The sequence below is a fragment of the Phocoena sinus genome, chromosome 16 (genome assembly GCF_008692025.1).
Source record: "Phocoena sinus isolate mPhoSin1 chromosome 16, mPhoSin1.pri, whole genome shotgun sequence".
Lineage (NCBI taxonomy): Eukaryota > Metazoa > Chordata > Mammalia > Artiodactyla > Phocoenidae > Phocoena > Phocoena sinus.
In genome coordinates, this window is record NC_045778.1 from 73897855 (window position 1) to 73911604 (window position 13750).

The 13750-nt window shown below is 37.4% G+C and overlaps 1 protein-coding gene across 2 annotated transcripts in view; it reads right to left on the reverse strand.

The window, feature by feature from the left end:
* The window catches only part of MCMBP (minichromosome maintenance complex binding protein), a 68909-nt gene that overhangs the window by 26740 nt on the left and 28419 nt on the right, over positions 1 to 13750 (reverse strand). For both annotated transcript variants that reach the window (XM_032607507.1, XM_032607506.1), the window contains exons 5-7: positions 9587 to 9688; positions 4397 to 4541; positions 1420 to 1571 (exon numbers count right to left, since the gene is read on the reverse strand). In XM_032607507.1, the coding sequence (XP_032463398.1) occupies positions 1420 to 1571; positions 4397 to 4541; positions 9587 to 9688 (399 nt within the window). The remainder of the gene's footprint in view (positions 1 to 1419; positions 1572 to 4396; positions 4542 to 9586; positions 9689 to 13750) is intronic.

The window sequence follows — 13750 nt, forward strand, 5'->3', positions numbered from 1 at the left end:
TAAAACTAGAAACATGCATTATCTCAAAATCTATTAACTACATCAAGAGAAGGGAAAACCCCACGATTATTAACTTTGGACTTATTCACAAGCTATGCAGTGTTAGGAGGATTAACACAAACTTAGAATGGCCATGAGGTTTCTCACAGTAAAGAGCCAAACTTTCAAAGCTGCCTATCATGATGGATATTAGAAACTGTCAAAGCCTCCTACTGGTGAGACCTAAGAGAAGCACGGAAGGAAAAACGTGCTAATTTTTGCTCCTGTGCTACATAACTGAAGTGCCATTTAAATTAAAACCACAACAACTAAGAACAGAAATTCTCAATGATCATTTCTGAAACTTGTATCACTTGTTCACCTCTCATGATTAAAAAATCAGAATAAGCAGAATAGGGGAACAAACTATTAACAGATGTTTTTCCTTCTACCTTATTTTAAATCTAAGTGAGAAATGGCTTTTGATAAGAAAAGGAAGAATGATGAAAATAAAGCAGATAGGGACTTCCCTGGTGGTCCAGTGGTTAAGAACCCGCCTTCCAATGCAGGGTACCCAGGTTCGATCCCTGGTGTGGGAACTAAGATCCCACATGTGGTGGGGCAACTACGCCCGCGCTGCAACTACATAGCCTGCGCGTCTCAACTAGAGAGAGGCCAGCGCACCGCGACAAAGATCCCGCACAACTAAGACCCGATGCGGCCAATAAATAAATATTAAAAAATAAAGCACATATTAGTAAGTTAGAAATGATATAGAAAGGAAATAGATATTAATTTAAAAGTTGTTCCACTTCTATCTGAAATATCCATTTTTTGTAAACAATGCCGTGGTAGACAAAATAATGTCCCCCCACCACTCCGACCAATATCCACTTCTTAATCACTGGAATCCTTGAGTATGTTGTTACCTTACATGTAAAAGGAACTTGTATAAATTAAGGACCCTAAGATGGGGAGATTATTCTGGATTGCATGGGTGGGCTCAATTTAATCATACATGTCCTGAAAATTGGAGAATCTCTCCTACCTAAGGTCAGAGGGAGATGTGACTATGAAGAAATGGTCAGAGGGCTGCATTACTGCTGACTTGGAAGATGGAGGAAGGGGCCACAAGCCAAGGAATAATGGCAGCCTCCAAAAGCTGGAAAAGGCAAAAAAACAGACTCCCCCCCTACAGCTTCCAGAGAGGAACCAGTCCTGCTGTCACGTGAATTTTAACCCCAGTGAGATCCATGTTGGACTTCTGGCCTAAAGCCTGCAAAATGATAAATTTTGTTGTTTTAAGCCACTAAGTTTGTGGTGATTTGTTACAGCAGCAAGAGAAAGCTTGCTAATACAAATGCTAAGAGATTTCTGTTTTAATTTCTGAGACACTTAACACATCTTTGTCAGCATCAGGTCTATGAAAGATTTTATTACCTTCACGAGGCATGCAGGACCCTTCTCTCCTGGAAGTGGAAAATTCAGATCAAAAGGAGAAGAGAGGTTTAGCGAGTTCAGCTGTTGTCCAGAAGAAGCTTCAGTTTCTAAACGTTTTGGTTCTCCACACCACTGAAGACCACCAACACTCCCTAAATTCAAAGGGACAGCATTGCACATCATCATTGCTAAGGCTTCCTGGAGATAAAGAACATTCCTAAACAGCCTTTTGAATTTGATAGAAATGATGCTTCTGAGCTTACAAACTTCAAGTTGTTACAGTTTTTAAGGAAATAACACATACTAGAAGCCCTTTGACCAATCAAGAGAACAAAGATTATTATGAAGATCTGAAAGTGTAATCACTTTCCACCTGCAATAAAATGGCAACAAATTGCCCCCCCCATCAAATCTCATGTAAGTAACTTTAAAGTTAATATTTAACATCGTTACTTGACATCTTTGACCCAAGGAGTACACAGGTCTACTGAAAACAAAAACACCTTTGTAGAACATACTTCTTTCTACTTATTAAGTAGAATAAAACCATATAGCAATAAATTCATTTACCAAACGTCTATTAATGTCCACTATGTACCAGGAATCAGACTAGTTGCTGGGGATACAAAAGATCATTTACAGATAGCCTCGGGGGCTTCCCTGGTGGCACAGTGGTTGAGAGTCCACCTGCTAATCCAGGGGACACAGGTTCGTGCCCCAGTCCGGGAAGATCCCACATGCCACAGACCGGCTATGCCGGTGAGCCATGGCTGCTGAGCCTGCGCGTCCGGAGCCTGTGCTCCGCAACGGGAGAGGCCACAACAGTGAGAGGCCCTCATAAGGAAAAAAAAAAAAAAAAAGATAGCCTCGGGCTTCCCTGGTGGCGCAGTGGTTGAGAGTCTGCCTGCCAATGCAGGGGACATGGGTTCGAGCCCTGGTCTGGGAGGATCCCACATGCCGCGGAGCAACTGGGCCCGTGACCAACAACTACTGAGCCTGTGCATTTGGAGCCTGTGCTCCGCAACAAGAGAGGCCGCAACAGTGAGAGGCCTGTGCACCGCGATGAAGAGTGACCCCCACTTGCCGCAACTAGAGAAAGCCCTCACACAGAAACAAAGACCCAACACAGCAAAAACTAAAATAAATTAATTAATTTTATAAAAATAAAAAAATAAAGATAGCCTCTACCCCTAAAGTAGTCACAGTTTAGGGCTGATAACTAGTTAGAATTAAAATATAGCTTCCCATACCACACAATATTGCTCAGCAATAAATAGGAATAAACTATTGATATAAGCAACAACTTGAATGGATCTCAAGGGAATTTTGCTGAATGAAAAAAGCCAATCTACAAAGTCTATATACTACATGATTCCATTTATGTAACATTCTTAAAATGACAAAATTATAGGGATGAAGAACAAATTAGTGGTTGCCAGGAAGAGGTAGAGAGGCAGGAGAGGTGGGTATGATTATAAAAGGTCAACATGAGAGATCCGGGTAATGAACTGTTCTGTATCCTGACTGTGGTAGTGGTCACATGAGTCTACACATGTGATGAAACTGCACAGAATTAAATACATACACATGCACAAAAATAACTGCATGTAAAAATGTGAATTCTGAATAAGGTCTATGGACTATATCAATATCCATTTCCTGGTTATGATATTCTACTATTAATTATGCAAGATGTTGACCCAGATGAAACTGGATCAAGTATATACAGGATCTGTCTTATGTTTTACAACTGCATGTGAATCTACACTTATCTCCAAAACAGCTTAAAATATATATACAGCCTGAAAGATTGCTTAGAAACCAACAAACAAGGTAAACTTTACATAAATAATGCACTCAAATGTATTCAAAAGCCCTGAAAAGTATGATATTCAAACAAAAGGGGCAAGAAATAGAAAGAAGCATCAATAGCTTAAATGATAAGAGAATTACCATGTGTCTTGGATTCTAATATGTTATTTATTGTTATGATACACCGTTAATTTTAATAAACATTTGGGGGGTGAGTGGAGAAAAAGAATACTATCACATTTGTATACATTTACTGTAAAACATTCCAATTTTAAAAACATTAAAATATGCCTTAGCATTAAAGAAATACGGTAATATGAACTTATAAAATAGAATAATATATGATTAAATGAAATCCAGTAGTAAATCTTTGTTTACCACTGAGTGTTATATTTGCCCTCTCAACCCATCCTTCACATTCAAATTAACTAGACTAATTTGTTTTTACCTCCTCTGCCTTTTAACTTGTCTTTGGATTAAAGATGCTAAAGAGAAATGACTGGACACAAAAGGAGAAATAAAGACAAACTTATCTACCTGCCATATGAAGGAATTCAGTGTTCATAATAACTGTGACTGGAGAAATCAATAATGATATATACCAATTTTGAAATTCTCTCATTCTCTTAGAAAATTTCAACTTTTGGTCTCCTTGTTTTAATCAGAATTGCGTTTTAATTAATTTTAAAGTTTAGGAGTAAGTAATCCAGTATACCACAATTTCACATTTTTCCTCCAATGTTTTCAGTCTTACTAATTAAAAGCATCACTATTCCAAAAAGAAAATAAGAAAGGATGTTTCAGATATAAATAAGTCACTTTTAGGGTTGAGTACTTCATATTACTTAAAAGCTGAGATAAATAAAATATGAAGAAAGATAAAAGACCTTTTCCAGCTACCCAAATTGAGACCCTTAACAACTGACAGTAGAGTAGCCACTTCTCACTAAGTGATGCCTAACTGCTCAATTATGAAGCACAGTCTGACCAAAGAGTAACTGTTCAAACTCTCAAAACTGTCTATAATTGTGATAAACCTCAAAGCAAAGTTGTCAAATCACTGCCAGCTCCTAAATCTAGACCTACATTATACAACAATTAACTCTGAATATGAATCTACTGCAAGAGACCAGAAGTCTACTGAAAGCCCAATGGCACACACTACCTGCTTGCCTGGTACCAGCGTGCTGCTCTTTCTGTTTATTCGGCTGTAGGTCCATATCTTCATCATCTTCATAACTCCTCTTGTGACGACTGGGAGTGTAGGACGTTGAAGGGCTGACTCGAGCTTGGTTTGTATTAACATAGACGTTAAATGAAAGGTTAAGGAAAGACTTTCATGAACTGGGGAATATCGTAAGTTACCCTACCTAGGTGACTAATAAAAGACTATTACTTTGGAGGGAAGAGATATGGGAACATATGTATATGTATAACTGATTCACTTTGTTATAAAGCAGAAACTAACACACCACTGTAAAGCAATTATACTCCAATAAAGATGTAAAAAAAAAAAAGACTATTACTTTGGCAGTTTGGTTAAAATAAAAATGTATTTTTAAAAGAAGGTTGATGTATACAATAAATAAGCTATAAGGATATATTGTATAGCAGCAGTCCCCAACCTTTTTAGCACCAGGGACCAGCTTCATGGAAGACAATTTTTCCCGGACGGGTGTGTGTGCATGGGGGGGATGGTTCAGGTGGTAATGAGAGCGGTGGGGAGCGGCAAAATGAAGCTTCCCTCACTCGCCGCCGCTCACCTCCTGCTGTGCAGCCCAGTTCCTAACAGGCCACGGCCCAGGGGCTGGGGACCCCTGTTGTATAACACAGGGAATACAGCCAACATTTTATAATAAATATGGAGTATAATCTATCAAAACTTTGAATCATTATGTTGTACACCTGAAATTAAAACATTATTGTAAATCAACCACACCTCAATTTTTAAAACAACCCAGAATAACAAAAATTTCTTTTCAATAAAAGAAGGCTGAACTTCCAGTTTGGGTCATAAGAATTAACAGCTCAAACTTATGCCCCCTACCTTGCTGTAAAGAACTGTAAAACTGATCTTCCAAGGCAATAGAAATAAAAGCAAAAATAAACAAATGGGACCTAATCAAACTTATAAGCTTTCACACAGAAAAGGAACCATAAATAAAATGAAAAGACAACCTATAGACTGGGAGAAAATATTTGCAAAAGATGAGACCTACAAGGGCTTAATTTCCAAAATATACAAACAGCTCATATAACTCAATAAGAAAAAAACAAACAACCCAATCAAAAAATGGGCAGAAGATCTAAACAAACACTTCTCCAAAGACGGAATATAGAAGGCCAACAGGCACATGAAAGATGCTCAACACTGCTATTTATTAGAGAAATGCAAATCAAAACTACAATGACGTATAATCACTTCACACTGGTGAGAATGGCCATCATCAAAAAGTCTACAAATAGTGCTTGCTTCGGCAGCACATACACTAAAAAAGTCTACAAATAATAAATGCTGGAGTGTGGAGAAAAGGGAACCCTCCTACACTGTTGGTGGGAAAGTAAATTGGTGCAGCCCCTATGGAAAACAGAATGGAGCCTCCTTAAAAAACTAAAAATAGAGTTACCATTATGATCCAGCAATCTCACTCCTGGGCATATATACAGAAAAGACAAAAGCTCTAATTTGAAAAGGTACATGCATCCCAATGTTCAAAGCAGCACTAGTCACAATAGCCAAGACATGGAAGCAACATAAATGTCCATCAACAGATGAATGGATAAAGATGTGGCGTGTATACACACACACACACACACACACACACACACGGATATTATTCAGCCATAAAAAAGAATGAAATAATGCCATCTGCAGCAACATGGATGGACCCAGAGATTATCATATTAAGTGAAGTAAGTTGGACAGAGAAAGACAAATATTATGATATCATTTATATGTGAGATATAAAGAAATAGTACAAATGAACTTATTTATAAAATAGAAACAGACTCACAGACATAGAAAACAAACTCGTGGTTACCAAAGGCGAAGGGTAGAGGCTGGGCGGGGGAGGGATAAATTGGGAGTATGGGACTGACAGATGCACACTACCACATATAAAATAGATAAACAACAAGAATTTACTGCTTAGCACAGGGAAATATATTCAGTGTCTTGAAATAAACTGTAATGGAAAACAAACTTTAAAAAAGAATACATATATATATATATGTGTATAACTGAATCACTTTGATGTATACCTGAAACTAACACAATACTGTAAATCAACTATACTTCAATTAAAAAAACAAAAAACCTGTAAATCTGAACAAAAGGCATGAAGCAACTGTTTTCAGTCTCTGGACAACAAAGAACATAAGGTTATGATCCTTGAATGAGAAGAAACACCACAGGTAAACTCCACATTCTCCCCAGCTCTCTCAGGGGCATTTTCCAAATTGCAGCAAAGGGAAGTGGAGGTTCTGCTCTTGCTGGTAGAGAAAACAGAGCACATAGCTCAGAGCTACTGAAGCAACTGGAATTTGCAGAACAGTTAGAAAGCAAAGAGCTTCAAATAGAGCCCTAGGAGAGAACAGCTGCTGCTTGGTTGGGAGCTTAGCAGAGCTTCTGGAAGTTACACAATACTAGAACTGCACCCTACCGAGAATCACGAGCATTTAGGTGAGACCCGGAAATAGCACATCTCGCAAGTAAGGACTACATCCTACATTGTAAGTGCCACTCATACCTACCTTAACAAATCCCAAAACCAAGCCTTGGCAAGATCAAAGTGATCCACTTAAATTACCTGCCTGCCAGAACAAAATTCAACACTCTTGAAGACAAAACTTTCAACAGTGTTGTATATCAGCATAACTAATCATAACACATGATTAATTATGTGAAGAAGCAGGAAAGTATGGCCCATAAGCAGGATTAAAAACAGTATCAACAGAAAAAAAAAAAACAACAACCCAGAGACAACCTGGATATTGGAATTAGCAGACAAGGGCATTAAAAAGCAATTCCAAAATTTACAATTTTAAAAGAAAAGATGAGGACTATCATCAGAAAAATGGAAACAAAGAAAAAGAACCAAATGAAAAAATCTAGAACTAAAACATAAAATGGAAAAAAAAAACCCTCAATCACCTGAGAACAATAATAATTAGTCTACAATCATGTGATTTGAGCCCCAGAAAATGAGAAAAAGATGAGACTGGGACAGAAAAATATTTGAAGAAATAATGGCTGAAATCTTCTGAAAATATCAACCCACAGATCTAAAAGCTCAATAAAACCCAAGCAAGATAAACACAAAAAACCCAGACATGGGCACATCATAGTCAAGCTGCTGAAAACCACAGAGAATATTAGAAGCAGCCAGAGGAAAACTAAAGACCCATTACATACACATGACAATGATAAAAATGATAGCTATCCTTTTATTAAAAATCAATGGAGGCCAGAAGACAATGGAACAATATCATTAAAGTGTTGAAGATGGGAGATACCTGTCAATGAAGCATTCTATAACCACTGGGAGAAAAAAAAGGGTTCTACAACCTCCGAAAATATCCTTCAAAAATAAAGGTGAGGGACCTCCCTAGCAGTCCAGTGGTTAAGCCTCCATGCTCCCAATGCAAGGGGCACATAGATCCCTGATCAGGGAACTAAGATCCGGCATGCTGCACAATGCAGCACCACGACACACACACACACACACACACACACACACACACACACACACACACCCAAAGGGTGAAATAAAGATATTTTCAGTTGAAAAAAAGCTGAGAAAATTTATTACCAACGGATCAGTACTTAAAAAAAAGGGCTCAGTGAAATGATTCCAGACAAAAACAAAGACAAAAAGAGCTAGAAATGATCAATATTTATGCAACATACAAGACGTAATTTTTCCCCCTTATTTCTAAATTTATGTAGGAGACAACTGTTTAAAAGATCAACAGAAGTATATTGTAGTGAGGCTCAAGGATCAAAGAAGAAATCACAAAGGAAATTAGAAAATATTTTGAACTGAATGAGAGTAAAAGCAAGTCAAAATTTGTGGGATCCAACTAAAGCAGTGATTAGAATTTTATGGCCTTAAATGCTAATATTAGAAAAGGAAGATATGAAATGATCTGCACACTAACCTTAAGGTTTAAAAATAAATTAAAACCATTACTAAAAATGAAGGAAATAAGAGCAAACATCAATGAAATAGAAAACAAAAAATTAAAGTAAAAAGTTGATTCTCTGACAAACCCCTAGCAATACTAATCAAGGATAAAAGAGAAAAATAAATTAACATTTTGGAAATGAAAGAAGATCATTGTTAGATATGCCTTAGACATTAAAAGGAAAATAAGGAAATACTATGAAAGTTTTATGTCAATAAATTCAAGAACTGTGATTCAATGATTGTGAAACATTCCTTGAGAGATACACAACTTCATCACAACCGACACAAAGTATCTGTTAAAAAACTGATTTAGTAAGTTAAAATCTCACCAAAAAAATGCCTGGCCTCAAACTGGAAACAACCCAAATGTTCATCAATTGGATATTATATAAACAAATACCATCAGCAATAAAAAGGAATGAACTATGGATACACATGGATGAATCTCAAATGCATTATGCTGAATAAAAGATATCAGACACAGAAGACTATATGTTATATGATTCCATTTGTGTGACATTCAACAATAGGTAAAATTAAGCTATAGTGAAAAAATCAGAGCAGTCGTGGGAAGGAGGTGGTGATGGGAAAAAGGCACAAAATTCTTTACTTCGATGGGTGTGCAAATTACAGGTGTATGCATTTATCCAAACCACTTAAGTATACCTTTAAAATCTGTGCATTTCAGTATGTGAACAATGCCTAAAGAAATTAGTAACTAAAAAAAATAAAAATGAGAATGAGATGTCTCCACAATCTCTCAAAAGAACAAACATATTGTTTTCCCTTAATAAAATTAGAATGAGTTCCAATTTAAAACCAGTTTTTTTACTTAATGATTGTGCAATTCTCTTTTTCAGTCCCTTCAAATCCACCTCAATCTTTTAAACAGTTTTTCACTAGCAGAATGCACCATAATTTTATCATTTCTCAGTGATGAATACTGAAGGTTGTTTTATAGATTTTCTTGTTTAGGACAAAGGAAACACATTTTATAAAAATAAAGCCAAGCTCTATAAATGAAGAATAATTTTCTTTTCCAGCTACCTTCACTGAGGTAAAAAGACTAAGTTTAAAAAAAACATCAAAATGTGAATTGTGCTCTCTTCAATTAAGAAAACAATCAGTAACCATTCAACACATAAGAAGGTTCAGATAAAGGATATTTCTTTTACCCACGTGGATTCTCCAGGCACTGGAACACAATAGAAAGTCTGTCTTTCCAAAGTGGTAGTTCGTGGAGAGTTTAAATCAACTTCTTGCTGAGGCTGTGATGTATACAAAATTTTGTTTTATTTTAAAAAATTTATTACAAAAACTTTAAAAATTAGCAACCATATTTCCATGTTATTTATAAAATCACAGTATATACTTTCATATTAAGAGTTAATTAACAAGCAACTACTAAATCCAAACTATCATTTTTGAAAAGAAAACAGACATAAAATCATTTCAAATGCAATAATCAATACAGTACCTTCCTTCAAATCCAAATATACAGTACCCTAGGTTAAAAAATTAAATCCCTTTGAATATTAATCAGAGTGAGGCCTCCCGGAGGTCCTCATTTCAGCACCAACACCAGCTCTATCCAACTGTCTGCAAACTCCAGTGCTGGATGTCTCAGGCCAAACAACTAATAAGACAAGAATACAGCACCACCCATCAAAAAGAGAAAAAGAAAAGAAAGAAACAACAAAAAACTATGTTACAGACGAAGGAGCAAGGTAAAAACCTAAAGACCAAATAAATGAAGACGAAATAGGCAACCTACCTGAAAAAGAATTCAGAGCTATGATAGTAAAGATTATCCAAAATCTCGGAAACAGAATGGAGAAAATACAAGAAACATTTAACAAGGATCTAGAAGAAATGAAGAGCAAACAAACAGTGATGAACAACATAATTACTGAAATTAAAAATACTCTAGAAGGAATCAATAGCACAATAACTGAGGCAGAAGAACAAATAAGTGAGCTGGAAGATAAAATGGTGGAAATAACTGCCAGGGAGCAGAATAAAGAAAAAAGAATGAAAAGAATTGAGGACAAGGGCTTCCCTGGTGGCGCAGTGGTTGAGAGTCCACCTGCCAATGCAGGGGACACAGAATGCAGGGGACACAGGTTCGTGCCCCGGTCCGGGAGGATCCCACATGCCACGGGGCGGCTGGGCCCGTGAGCCATGGCCACTTGGCCCGCGCGTCCGGAGCCTGTGCTCCGCAACGGGAGGAGCCACAGCAGTGAGAGGCCCGTGTACCGCAAAAAAAAAAAAAAAAAAAAAAAAGAATTGAGGACAATCTCAGAGACCTCTGGGACAACATTAAACGCACCAACATTCGAATTATAGGGGTCCCAGAAGAAGAGAAAAAGAAAGGGGCTGAAAAAATATTTGAAGAGATTACAGTCGAAAACCTCCATAACATGGGAAAGGAAATAGTCAATCAAGTCCAGGAAGCACAGAGAGTACCAAACAGGACAAACCCAAAGAGACACACCAAGACACATATTAATGAAACTATCAAAAATTAAATACAAAGAAAAAATATTAAAATCAGCAAAGGAAAAGCAACAAATAACATACAAGGGAATCCCCATAAGGTTAACAGCTGATTTTTCAGCAGAAACTCTGCAAACCAGAAAGGAGTGACAGGACATATTTAAAGTGATTAAAGGGAAAACCCTACAACCAAGATTACTCAACCCAGCAAGGATCTCATTCAGATTCAATGGAGAAATTAAAATGTTTACAGATAAGCAAACATTAAGAGAATTCAGCACCACCAAAGCAGCTTTACAACAAATGCTAAAGGAACCTCTCCAGGTAGGAAACACAAGAGAAGGAAAAGACATGCAAAAACAAACCCAAGGAACAGGATAGAAAGCCCAGAGATAGATAAACGCATACTGTCACCTTATTTTTGATAAAGGAGGCAAGAAAATACAATGGAGAAAAGACAACCTCATCAATAAGTGGTGCTGGGAGAACTGGACAGCTACACGTAAAAGAAAGAAATTAGGGCCTTCCCTGGTGGCACAGTGGTTGAGAGTCTGCCTGCTGATGCAGAGGACACAGGTTCGTGCCCCGGTCCGGGAAGATCCCACATGCTGTGGAGTGGCTAGGCCCGTGAGCCATGGCTGCTGAGCCTGCGTGTCTGGAGCCTGTGCTCCGCAACGGGAGAGGCCACAACAGTGAGAGGCCCGCGTACCGCAAAAAAAAAAAAGAAGAATGAAATTAGAACACTCCCTAACACCATACACAAAAATAAACTCAAAATGGATTAAAGACCTAAATATAAGGCCAGACACTATCAAACTCTTAGAGGAAACCATAGGCAGAACACTCTATGACATAAATCACAGCAAGATCCTTTTTGACCCACCTCCTAGAAAAATGGAAATAAAACCAAAAATAAACAAATGGGACCTAATGAAACTTAAAAAGCTTTTGCACAGCAAAGGAAACCATAAACAAGATGAAAAGACAACCCTCAGAATGGGAGAAAATATTTGCAAAAGAAGCAACTGACAAACGATTCATCTCCAAAATTTATAAGCAGCTCATACAGCTCAATATCAAAAAAACAAACAACCCAATCCAAAAATGGGCAGAAGACCTAAATAGACATTTCTCCAAAGAAGACACACAGATTACCAACAAACACGTGAAAGGATGCTCAACGTCACTAATCATTAGAGATATGCAAATCAAAACTACAATGAGGTTATCACCTCACATCCATCAGAATGGCCATCATCAAAAAATCTACAAACAATAAATGCTGGAGAGGGTGTGGAGAAAAGAGAACTCTCCTTGCACTGTTGGTGGGAATGTAAATTGATACAGCCACTATGGAGAACAGTATGGAGGTTCCTTAAAAAACTAAAAATAGAACTACCATACAACTCAGCAATCCCACTACTGGGCATATACCCTGAGAAAACCATAATTCAAAAAGAGTCATGGACCACAATGTTCACTGCAGCACTATTTACAATAGCCAGGATGTGGAAGCAACCTAAATGTCAATTGACAGATGAATGTATAAAGAAGATGTGGCACATACATACAATGGAATATTACTCAGCCATAAAAAGAAACGAAATTGAGTTATTTGTAGTGAGGTGGATGGACCTAGAGTCTGTCCTACAGAGTGAAGTAAGTCAGAAAGAGAAAAACAAACACTGTATGCTAACACATATATATGGAATCTAAAAAAAAAAAAAAACAAAACCCAAAATGGTCATGAAGAACCTAGGGGCAGGACGGGAATAAAAACACAGACCTACTAGAAAATGGACTTGAGGACGTGGGGAGGGAGAAGGGTGAGATGGGACAAAGTGAGAGAGTGGCATGGACATATATACACTACCAAATATCAAACAGATAGCTAATGGGAAGCAGCCACATAGCACAGGGGAGATCAGCTTGGTGCTTTGTGACCACCTAGAGGGGTGGGATAGGGAGGGTGGGAGGGAGGGAGGGAGACGCAAGAGGGAAGAGATATGGGGATGTATGCATAGCTGATTCACTTTGTTATAAAGCAGAAACTAACACACCTTTGTAAAGCCATTATATTCCAATAAAGATGTTTAAAAAACACCCAAAACAATTAAGAAAATGGTAATAGGACCATAAATATCAATAATTACCTTAAATGTAAATGGATTAAATGCTCCAACCAAAAGAAACAGACTGGCTGAATGGATACAAAAACAAGACCTGTACATATGCTGTCTACAACAGACCCACTTCAGACCTAGGGACACATACAGAATGAAAGTGAGGGGATGGAAAAAGATATTCCATGCAAATGGAAATCAAAAGAAAGCTGGAGTAGCAATCCTCATATCAGACAAAATAGACTTTAAAACAAAGACTATTACAAGAGACAAAGAAGGACACTATATAATGATCAAGGGATCAATCCAAGATGATATAACAATTATAAATATATATGCACCCAACATAGGAGCACCTCAATACATAAGACAAATGCTAACAGCCATAAAAGGGGAAATCGACAGTAACACAAAAATAGTAGGGGGACTTTAACACCCCACTTTCACCAAGGGACAGATCATCCAAAATGAAAATAAATTAAGGAAATACAAGCTTTAAATGACACATTAAACCAGATGGACTTAATATTTATAGGACATTCCATCCAAAAACAACAGAATACACTTTCTTCTCAAGTGCTCATGGAACATTCTCCAGGACAGACCATATTTTGGCTCACAAATCAAGCCTTGGTAAATTTAAGAAAATTGAAATCGTATTAAGTATCTTTTCTGACCACAATGCTATGAGACTAGATATTACAGGAAAAA